Below are 10,736 nucleotides of genomic sequence, written 5' to 3' on the forward strand. Positions count from 1 at the left end.
TTTGGGCGTGGTCAAGCAGTTTCATGTCGCCCTTCTTTTCTCAGATTGACATCTCTAACGACCAATGACATTTTCCTAAATGCATAGGTTTTTCACTAGAGGTGGATTGTATGGTTTTGTGTGTGTGTGTTCAGTGACAAGTTGAAAATGGCGGACTTCAGCGAATCGCCCTAACTTTATCGCACAATAACAAGAATAACAGATGAAAATGAACAACGTTTCTTGTGATTAATTCCATTTTAGTTTGGAATTCCTGAATGACCCCTGGTTAGCCCGCGGGAGTGCTCATTGATCATCACACTACAAGAGCCTCAACTGGTAACATTATAGTTGAAAGTTCTATATAATCATGTTAGCCAGCTAGCTTGGATTTGATGTACCGTTGAATATGTTGGTGCTAGCACTAGTCATTTTAGTCATTTAATTCTGGGCTGCTAAAACTATGTCGTTTTCAAATCACCGATCATTTTAGCTAAGTATTTATTATTCAGTTAGCTGGCTGGTTCTGATTTTTAACTTGGCTAACTAGAGCTGTAATATGTTGTGTACGTTAGCATTTCAGGTTTATAATTCCTGTATCGTTCCTAACGTCAATTCTTTGTGTCGTTGGATTAAATTGTCAGACTATGCATTGCTGTTGAATAGTTAACGTTATCAGAATTTTGGCTGGACAGCTGTCAGCTGCTTCCTATTAACTAATTTAGTTGCGAGGTTAACGTTAATATTAACATTACATTTGAGCTTTATTGCGTTTGTTAGCTTGGTGCCAAGGCATTCTTTGCCGAAAGGAGTCTGAAACCTAGCCTTCGTTTAATATAATACCATTTTCAGTTATATTTTTTGCAAGAGCGGATTCTTGCGGAGTAATTAGTTAGATATGTATCAGTAGTTTAGTTTGTTGACTGATGCAGCTCATGTCAAAATAGCGTTTGCTGTCAACGAACAAGTGTTTCGTTCCTTTAAACCTTTGTTATGGTGGCTAGCTAAGTAAGCTACCCTAGCTGGCTAGCTTAATACCTTAACTTGATGCATAACAAAGGGGTGCTAACGTTACATGAGCAAAGCTAGCCCCTGTTGAATAGTGATATTATGTACTATTTTGCTATAGCTACGACACGATTGGCGTGTGTAGATAGATTACTATTATTATAACTTATATGTATGATGTGTGTGATGTAGATAGCAGGGTTTGTCTTTTGCAATTGAGTCGATAACGTTGTCACAGCAAAGGAGATTATGATGCTAGGTAACCTAGCTAGCGTCTATCTGGCTAGCTAGTTAGCGTATTTACAGTCAGTGTGGGTAACACAACCACAGAGCAAATTGAGTAATTTTCACATAAAGAGCTATCTTTACGTTGTCTCATGCGGCTTTAGTTGTTGCCTAACGTTAGTGTTCAATAAGGGGACGTAAACTGAGTTTTTATGATGATAGTCACTGTTGCAATGGTGTCAACTCAAGTAACTTTACGTTAACGTTACCTCAATCCATAACGTTAACGTTTACATTAGCGTTAGTTATTATATACGTTTTTTCTGCTTTAGATCATGGAGGACTCACATACACGATACAGCAAGCGCCTGGTAAGTACCACAATAACGGCATAATCATTACAATAATGTGGAGGTAACTGGAAGTTTGCGTGGATTCAAAGACTTCTTTCAGGCTTTAGCCCGTCTTCTGACGGACAAATGAATGGTTGTACAGTCAGTGTAGACTAGCGGATGTGTTGGCATGGCAATAGACGCACGTGCGGTCGGGGGCGCAGTGAGTGACAAGTTCAAGTTCAGTTTATCTTGGAGCGCGTGGATTTGTTTTGGAAAACTGATAGAGCATGAACACACAGCATAGAAAATAGCATAGCCTACATAGACTAACATCTGATATCGACATACTTTTATTCCCTGCTCTTTTTATGAATTGATATGTCATATGGGTATTGCTGGAGATTGAACTTGAAAGTATTTGGAAATAATTTAATTTTAGTGTTATTCTAAAGCACTTTGGTTTGTAGCTGTGTATTTTGAACAGTTCCAGTGACAAGGGTAGATAACTGTATGCTATACTACTATCACTATCACAGTGCTACAGAAGTGTAGGTACTTTCTGAGCTCATTTCTTTGTGCAGCGCACTGGTACACGCCGACGATACCAAGATGATGGAATCTCTGATGACGAGATTGATGGGAAGAGAACCTTTGATCTGGAAGAGAAACTACAGTGTGAAAGATTTAATTGTAACCTGGTCAAATACATGGAGGGAAAAGGTGAGGAAACTGCCCAAGCAATGCAGTGCTACTTCTCATAAACCAAAATGGCAGAATTTGTACTCACCACATGTATGGTTTTGTGTCTTGCATTAGACTTCACCTTTGAATTCATCCAGAGAGAAGGCCTCCGAGAACCCCTGGTCTTTGTGAAGTCAGACGGTCTTGGAATCCAGTACGTTTTTTCCCTTTTCTCTCATATTTCTCCTGTCTGCTGTAAATCAGCGGTGATGCATGAGTTTTAGGGTATTCATTTGTTATTTATCTTTGTGACAGAATGCCAGATCCAGATTTCAGTGTGAGCGACGTGAAGCTGTTTGTAGGCAAGTCTCATTACCACTCTGTCTTCTTACTCATCAGCAATGTTCTGTCAACTGGGAGCCTTTTTTGCCCTTCACAAATGGTGCAATGCAACAAAGGCAACTGTGTTGCATTCTTCTCCTTATAGCTGAAAACATGTGTATACATTAGTATGCAGTCAGTAATAAACTGAGAAGGCAATATTACATTGTTGACTGTCCTCTCAAATCCTGTGTACTTGTTCCTCCCCTGCCCTGACTTTTAGGGAGTCGTAGAATGATCGATGTGATGGATGTGAACACTCAAAAGGGTATTGAGATGTCCATGGGCCAGTGGAGGCGCTACTACGAGACGCCGCCTTCCCAGAGGGAGAAGCTCTACAACGTCATCAGCCTGGAGTTCAGTCACACCAAACTGGAGAACCTGGTCAAGAGGCCTGCATCGGTACACTGCCCGCCGACCCTCACCAGTGTGCTAGGCACAGCGACACTTAGTTACCACCATCACGCGTGCGTCCGTTTGTGTGTGCATGCGCGAGTGACTGACTGGAAGCTTGTCTCCCACAGGTGGACGTGATCGACTGGGTGGACAATATGTGGCCCCGCCATCTGAAGGAAAGACAGCGGGACTCGACCAACGCCATCATAGACATGCAATATCCCAAAGTACAGAAGTGAGTCCCAAATCGCACTAAAAAAATTGGACATTTTGTTTTGCTTATTTAAAGGCTGTTTGAAGGGCTGTCTTGTAATACCTGATGCTGTGTCTGAAGGACTGGTGTGCACAAAACCATAGCATAATAAAATTCAAGCCTACAGTACACACAGTCACTCACATTCACTCTCATATTCCCTTGTTCTTGTGCGAGGTAACACTCTCTTGTTTTCCTTCCTCTCTCTCAGGTATTGTCTAATGAGTGTCGAAGGATCCTTCACTGATTTCCACATTGATTTTGGTGGGACCTCTGTTTGGTACCACATCCTACGAGGAGGAAAGGTGAGCGTTTGAGGGTGTTTCTGGTACAACATAGTTTAGTGGGATTGTGTCTTTGCCACTTCAATATCAGTGTCACACAGACATTTGTTAGACTGCATCACATTATGTGTATTTACCTCATGCCATGTAAGCCCTTCAGGATTCAGATTTTTGTTGTTTTCCATTTTTAAAATTCAGAATTAACTAGGAAGAAGCCAAACCTTTAGTACTGACTGCTAAAGGGGTTTTGTGTTTAGGTGTTCTGGTTGATTCCACCCACACCCCAAAACCTGGAGCTGTACGAGAACTGGGTGTTGTCAGGGAAACAAGGGGACATCTTCCTGGGGGACAAAGCAACACAGTGCCAGCGCATTGAGCTCAAACAGGGATACACCTTCATGATACCCTCAGGTAAATCCTCACTCACAGCAGACGGACATTCCCAATACATTTGCTGTATGTCAACAGCTTGCCACCATGATTGTGAATTTAATATATTTCCAACTGTCCAGTGCTGTCTTGAGACCATAAGGACGTTCTCAGGTCTACATATGATGCCGACGTATAACATTTAAATGTTTCCTGTGTTTTTGTGTGTGTTTTAAGGATGGATTCATGCCGTGTACACTCCTGTGGATACTCTGGTGTTCGGAGGAAACTTTCTCCACAGCTTCAACATTCCCATGCAGCTCAACATCTATAATATTGAGGACAGGACAAGGGTGGGCCTACAGTCTGATCTCTTGCCTATATATGCATTTCACCCTGTTTGTGCAGGCTATAGCTGTTCTGATGACGCCTAATATACTTTCCCTTTTTTCACTCCCTTGTTTTCTTTATTAATTTCTTCCTTTGGCAGGTGCCGGCTAAGTTCCGTTACCCTTTCTACTACGAGATGTGTTGGTATGTGCTGGAACGGTACCTTTACTGCTTGACCAACGTCTCACACCTCACCCCAGAGTTTCAGAAGCACTCACTCGGTATTGGTTAGTAAACCATCTTTCTAAGTAACCATGTGTACAGTAACCATGTGTAAAATGGTGTTTATAACAGACGTGGGAGTGGACATTCTCAGATCCTGTTAAATGTGTTTGAGACTGGAAAGGCCCAGTCAGTCTGACCAGGCATAATTCTTGACCCCAGTCAAAGATTTGAAAGTTTTCTCGGGAATAGACTACCACCCCACCCCCCTCCTCGCCACCTAACCCTCCTGTTTCCTCTCCTCGTAGGCCTGAAACGAGAAGACTTCCACGAGGAGCAGGAACAGAACGGCCACACCAAAGAGGAGACAGACATAGAAAAGGACGAGGAAGCCGATATCAAAGAGGAAGAAGAAGAAGACAAAGTAGAAGAAGACCAAGTAGAAGAGGTTAAAAAAGAGGAAGAGGAGGAGGAGGAAGAAGAAGCAGCAGCAGCATCTCCAGCTGGGAAGCTGGGCGTGAAGGTGCACCTGACGCCGCTGGAGCTGGAGGGCCTGTGGCACCTGCTGAGGAAGCTGGAGGAACTCCCCGCCCACAAGAAGTGTGTTCCTGCTGGCATTCGCAACGCCCACGCCCTGCTCAGCGACATACGGGTGAGCAGTACACACACACACACAGCACAGCACACAGCACAGCACAGCCCAATTCTTTAATAAAAAATATCGATATTTGGCGGCAGTGACAATATGATGTATTGCGCAAGTGGCGATATGATAGATACATTTTTCGATATCGAAATCACAGCACACACACACACAGACAATAACACACACGCAGACATTAACACACATGCATTCATGGCATTTCACACACAGTAATCATGGCATGCTGTGCGGTGATTTTTCATTTTTGTGGTTGTTAATGTTGTAATGTTATTATTACGTGTCTGTTGTTCAGAGGTTGCTGGAAGAACATGCTGATGATGAACCCAGATTGTCCTACACTGGAAAACCCATTGTGAAGTGGCCCAGACGGGTAAGAATGGGTTTGCCATCCTTATTAGGAATGATTATTAAAATCTCCCATAATTTATTTGTAGTTTACAATTACAATTGAGATGACCGTGGTATAGACATTCCAATAGACCACTGAAGTTTACCTACAAAAAGGACCCAAAGCTGCTATCTTTGCCCATGTAAGGAGATCCGGCAAAGATGGTACTCGGATCTCCTTATATGGGCAGGTTTATTGCCCACAGATGTAATCAACTTCCACTCATGCCACATGCTCAGTTAAGGCCTTGTTCCAAGGTATTCCATGAACACAGTATCTCCTCTCCTTCCAGCCCTCATGGTACCGCCCCCCGACCCCTCCCCCCCCAGTGCTCTACCGCCCGCGCCCCCCCGGGACCGCGCCCAAGCTGTCGGGGCCCCGGGCCCCCAGGCGGCCTGCCGAGGCGCTGCGGCGAAGACGTGTGCGCTGCAAGCGCTGCGAGGCCTGCCTGCGGAGGGAGTGTGGCGACTGCATATTCTGCCGCGACATGAAGAAGTTCGGCGGACCCGGCCGCCTCAAGCAGACCTGCCTGCGACGCCAGTGTCTCGCGGTGAGTTAGTCGGCCTGCTGCCGAGCTCGGCTGAGCTTCGTTCGCCATTTCTGTCTGCTTGACTGTCAGTCAGGTTGAGCTGGTGCCATGCAACGGGTATGTGTTTGTATGGAGGCAGTCCGGTGTGTGCTGGATCACCGAGGGTGCTAATTTCTTTTTTTTCTCTTGCTCTGTGTAGCCGGGTTTGCCCAACTCGGCTGTGTGTGCCGTGTGTGGTGAGGGCAATCCCCCAGGAGAGAATTCCACCCCTACACTCATGGAGTGCTCTGCCTGTGCCAAGATCACACACCCCGAGTGCCTGAAGGTACAACACACACACACACACACACACACACACACACACACACGCAAGGTACACTACATTCGTGTACACACACTACAAGGGTGTCTCTTTGTGTTTCGTCAGGAACCTATAGAGGGTGTCATTGACAAGGACTTACCTAGTTATTGGAAGTGTCCCAAGTGTGTCCAGGAGATAAAAACAGAGGTAGCTGTTCTCTTCTCTCTGTCCTCTGCCCTTTCCTAACAGTCCCTCACATGCACCGCTGGCTTGTTGAGATGGGAATGCTCATTACATTCCTGATCCCCTTCCTTTTCAGTCGGCTAACAGCAGCAGTAGTGATGACGAGGAGGATAAAAGCCCTGCTCTCGAGGGCGCCCGGGTCTCTTCGGCGCCCCCAGCTAAGCGCGCCCACCGGGAAGGCATCGGGGTGCGCGAGGGCCGCAGAGGACGGCGCCCGCTGACCCCCTCCAGGCGCCTGCCGCCCCCGTCCCAGAGGCTGTTGCTCCAGCAACAGCAGAACAGGAAGAGGGCTGGAGCACTGGAACTACAGCTCAGGAAGCGGGTGAGGGCATCACGCAACGCAGGGCTCAAGTCTCATTAATCCTCATTCACTCCCACATTCACAAATCAGCACACACATAGACACTGGGAACAGCTTCACACATACTGCACAAACACGCAATCCTGATTACACTAGAAGGAAACGGCAATTTCTTTGAGGTATTCAGTTTTCTTCTGGTCTCTGTCTTGCAGATTAAATTGGAACGAAATAAGATCATACAGTCGGTGAGTTTTGCTATCTTTTTTAATTTTTTTTATATATATATATATATTTTTTTTATCAGTTTTGTCAGTGTTCCATCCTCCGATGTTGGATCATCTTGACCATTCTTGCAGTTCAGCTTGCTGGATTAAGGAATGTTGCAAGATTCATAACATGTCAAAACATGCTTCCCTTAGCTTACGTATTTACCAACTCTTTTTACACCCCCCCTCCCTCCATTTCTCTTCTTCCTCTCTTCCTTTTCTCTCTCCCCTCTTCTCTCTGTTGTTTTTCTTCTCCAACTTGAATGATATCTGCTCTGTTCATGCTATCTGTCCCTGTATCAGAAGCCGTCCTCTCTTTCTCTCTCCCCTAAGCTCCTGCGCCAGCGCAGTGCAGAGAGAGGGGGCCGCGGAGTGTCCAGAGGTAGAGGGGCGTCGGCCTTGCAGAGCTCCGCCCATACGCCTGCGGGCCGTGGAAGGGGGCGGGGCGTCCGTTTTCGGGGAGGAGGGAGAGGCGGAGGAGGCGGGGGGAGAGGGAGCGGGGACTTGCAGCGCGGCAGAGTCGAGCGGGACGACACGGCCGACGACACCGAGGACGAGGAGGACGAAGAGGAGGAGAGGAAGGAGAACCGGCCGCAGCAGCGGGCCCGACGAGGGAAGGAGCAGTCCCAGTCCGAGGAGGAGGACAACGACGACGAGGACAGCGAAGAGGGAGAGCACAAGAACGGTGGAGGGGAGAGAACCGACGGAGAGGAAGACAATGAGGATGACGAGGAGGAAGACGAGACGAGCGCAGCACTGAGGCCGGAGGAGCTGGGCGAGGAGGCGCGGAAGCAGAGCTCCTGCCTGACGGTGAAGCTCCAGCAGCCTGCCCGCGGCCACCGCGACCCCAACGCCATCGTCCCCAAGCTGGAGGCGGCCATCACGCCGCGCTCGCCACCCACCGCCCAGCAGCGCGTCTCCCTGCTGCGGCCTCCGCTCCGCAACGGGGCCTCCCACGCCAGCACTCACCCGCCGTCGGCCACGTCGCGCGCCCCGCGCTCCGATAAACCCTCGCTGACCAGCGCGGCCCGTAACGGGAGAGGGCTCTCCCACTCTGGCCAGGGCTCCCGAGGCCACTCACAAAACCGCAACACCTCATCGTCCTCCTCCTCATCGTCCTCTCCTTCGTCTCTCCATCTCTCGGCCCGGGACGGGGTGAGTGGGCCGAGCTGTGAGAAGGAGGTGTGGGTGTCCGTGTTCCGCTACCTGAGCCAGGCCGAGCTCTGTGTCTGCATGGCCGTCTGCAAGAGTTGGTACAAGTGGTGAGTCCCATCCTCTGTTTCAGTACTAACGTTACTTCAAATGTTCCGTGCATGTCTACACTAGTATTTACAGAATTACAACATTCTGCTGCAGATTTCTCACCTGTTAAACATTAAAAAGCCCAGACGAAACATTAAAAAGGCCACAAGTGTCTCAGTGCCGGGAATACACTCAACATATCTGACACCTGTCAATTGTATTGTCCCTATTATAGTTGTAGTAATAGCACTGATTTGGCTCAGCTGCAGCTAAATATCTATGATTCTCCAGAATGATGAGGCATGCCTGACTAAGGATATAGAATTACAATTCCCAAATGCAAATTGTAGAATGCGTTCTGATCACGTTCCAATCTGGGCCTGTCCAGGGGCTGTGACAAGCGCTTGTGGACAAAGATCGACATGAGCCGCTGTCGCTCCATCAGCCCTCAGGCGCTCTCAGGCATCATCAAACGCCAGCCCGTCACCCTGGACCTCTCCTGGACAGCCATCTCAAAGAAGCAGCTCACCTGGCTCATTAACAGACTACCAGGTATGTGAGGATTGGAGCAGGCTTCACTCAGTGTGTCTACTTTTAAACTTTAAGAGTGCTGGCCTGAATAGTTAGAATACGTAAAGTAAAGTAGGAGAGAGGCCGCACTATGCATATATACACTTTTATTTGCAGACGCGTTTCGGCGTGTGCCTTCTTCAGTGTGTGAACAGTCACACACTGAACAGTCACACACTGAAGAAGGCACACGCCGAAACGCGTCTGCAAATAAAAGTGTATATATGCATAGTGCGGCCTCTCTCCTACTTTACTTTACGCAGACTACCAGGTATCTCATATCTTTATATATGTATATATATATATGTATATATATATATCACATGTACTGTAATGCACCCCCTTATGTTCAGAGTTGGACCTACCTATCAAACATGGCCAAGATAATTTGATGTATTTTATGTATTTATACTATTGATCAGTTGTTGTTGTCGTTGTCGCTCTCTTAGGATTAAAAGACCTGGTATTATCGGGGTGCTCTTCGATGTGCCTCTCTGCCTTGAGCTCCTCCACCTGTCCTCTACTGCGCTCCCTGGACCTGCGTTGGGCTGATGGGGTCAAAGATGCCCTGATCAGAGAGCTACTGAGTCCTCCAGGTACCCTAAGCTCACTCCAGGGCTTGCTGTTTTGTCTTGACAACGTGTTAAATGTCTGCAGTGGAAAACATGTCTGAGAATTATATTGTAATAACGTCTCCTTTCACACACTCTTTCCTCTCTTTCCATTCCTGCGATTCTCCCCAATCACAACCCCATTTCTCTTCATTCGTTGTGCTGTGTGCTGTCTCTCCTTCTCCCTCCTACATGCTCCTCACCATCTTCTCTCTCCTTCTCCCTCCTACATGCTCCTCACCATCTTCTCTTCTCCCTCCTACTTGCTCCTCACCATCTTCTCTTCTCCCTCCTACATGCTCCTCACCATCTTCTCCCTCCTTCTCCGTCCGTCGCCAGGCTCCAACAACCGTTCGCAGCTGCGGAACCTCCACTGCCTGCGCCTCTGTGGACTGGAAATCAGCGAGGCCACGCTGCGGCTCATCATCCGCCACATGCCGCTGCTGACGCGCCTGGAGCTCTCCCACAGCCCCCTCACCGACCAGGCCCTCAACCTGCTCACCGCCGTCGGGTCGTCCACTCGCAACACACTCACACACCTCAACCTCGCCGGTACGTGCCCTGACCACATGCCGTATCTGCCTGTGCCCAATGTGATGTCATGTAATAATGCACATGGTCATCTCGCTAACGGTCTGACACTCCTCATCTTTTCCCTTCTCTACTCCTTTTTCCACCCGTTCACTCTCCTTCCTCAGGATGCAGTAAGCTGTCGGATCGGTGTCTGGCGTACCTGAAGCGGCTGTCGTGTTTGCGCCTGCTGGACCTACGCAGCTGCAAGGGAGTGTCGCGTCAGGCCTGCGAGACCTTTATCTCCGAACTGTCTGTCACTGCGCTCTACTGCCTATCAGATGACAAGCTCATCCAGAGGATATCATGAAGCCCCCTCACATGGGGGATAGACTGCAGGGGCTTGGGCAGGGTGTTGGGAAAAGTATGGGATGGATAGGGTCTGAGTGTGTGTCTGTGTGTGTGTGTGTCTGTGTGTGTGTGTCTGTGTGCGTGTGCGTGTGCGTGTGCGCGTGTGCGTGTGCGCGCACGTGTGTTTGTTAATGTCTGTCAGTTTGTCTGTCTGTCGTTTCCTCTTTATGACCGAGGAAAGCTAAAGCTGAGGAAGAGAAGGGAGGCTCAAAGCATTTTGGGGTGGGGTGGGGTAGA

The 10,736-nt window shown here is 48.2% G+C and overlaps 2 protein-coding genes across 4 annotated transcripts; both read left to right on the forward strand.

The window, feature by feature from the left end:
- The first annotated feature begins 139 nt into the window (after positions 1–139).
- On the forward strand, positions 140–2,811 carry kdm2ab (lysine (K)-specific demethylase 2Ab). Its single transcript, XM_076292303.1, has 5 exons — positions 140–318; positions 1,545–1,583; positions 2,129–2,267; positions 2,364–2,442; positions 2,544–2,811. Exons 2-5 carry the CDS (start codon positions 1,548–1,550, stop codon positions 2,713–2,715), a joined length of 426 nt encoding a protein of 141 aa, XP_076148418.1. The 5' UTR covers positions 140–318; positions 1,545–1,547; the 3' UTR covers positions 2,716–2,811.
- Positions 2,737–10,714, forward strand: LOC143132643 (lysine-specific demethylase 2A-like). 3 transcript variants are annotated; one of them, XM_076292296.1, is made up of 18 exons: positions 2,737–3,011; positions 3,134–3,240; positions 3,470–3,563; positions 3,800–3,953; positions 4,149–4,264; positions 4,402–4,528; positions 4,772–5,115; positions 5,420–5,497; positions 5,808–6,065; positions 6,244–6,369; positions 6,472–6,552; positions 6,665–6,910; positions 7,102–7,134; positions 7,459–8,417; positions 8,786–8,949; positions 9,417–9,563; positions 9,918–10,130; positions 10,277–10,714. In XM_076292296.1, the coding sequence occupies exons 1-18, from the start codon at positions 2,844–2,846 to the stop codon at positions 10,456–10,458; spliced, it is 3,597 nt and encodes a 1,198-aa protein (XP_076148411.1). In that variant the 5' UTR covers positions 2,737–2,843; the 3' UTR covers positions 10,459–10,714. The 3 variants fall into 3 exon arrangements, with proteins under 3 accessions (XP_076148411.1, XP_076148412.1, XP_076148413.1); XM_076292297.1 differs by having other exon boundaries at positions 7,489–8,417; XM_076292298.1 differs by lacking the exon at positions 6,472–6,552.
- Positions 10,715–10,736: the final 22 nt, after the last annotated feature.

Source organism: Alosa pseudoharengus, unplaced genomic scaffold (assembly GCF_046254945.1).
Source record: "Alosa pseudoharengus isolate Yale_2024_CS ecotype anadromous, Long Island Sound unplaced genomic scaffold, YU_APseudo_1.1 YU_APseudo_1.1_scf_19, whole genome shotgun sequence".
Classification (NCBI taxonomy): Eukaryota; Metazoa; Chordata; class Actinopteri; order Clupeiformes; family Clupeidae; genus Alosa; species Alosa pseudoharengus.

Coding starts and splice junctions, on each gene's coding strand:
- kdm2ab (XM_076292303.1), top strand. CDS start 1,548: ATGGAGGACTCACATACACGATACAGCAAGCGCCTG. Junction 1,584..2,128: donor CACGATACAGCAAGCGCCTG/GTAAGTACCACA, acceptor TTCTTTGTGCAG/CGCACTGGTACACGCCGACG. Junction 2,268..2,363: donor CAAATACATGGAGGGAAAAG/GTGAGGAAACTG, acceptor GTCTTGCATTAG/ACTTCACCTTTGAATTCATC.
- LOC143132643 (XM_076292296.1), top strand. CDS start 2,844: ATGATCGATGTGATGGATGTGAACACTCAAAAGGGTATTGAGATGTCC. Junction 3,012..3,133: donor TGGTCAAGAGGCCTGCATCG/GTACACTGCCCG, acceptor TGTCTCCCACAG/GTGGACGTGATCGACTGGGT. Junction 8,950..9,416: donor GCTCATTAACAGACTACCAG/GTATGTGAGGAT, acceptor TCGCTCTCTTAG/GATTAAAAGACCTGGTATTA.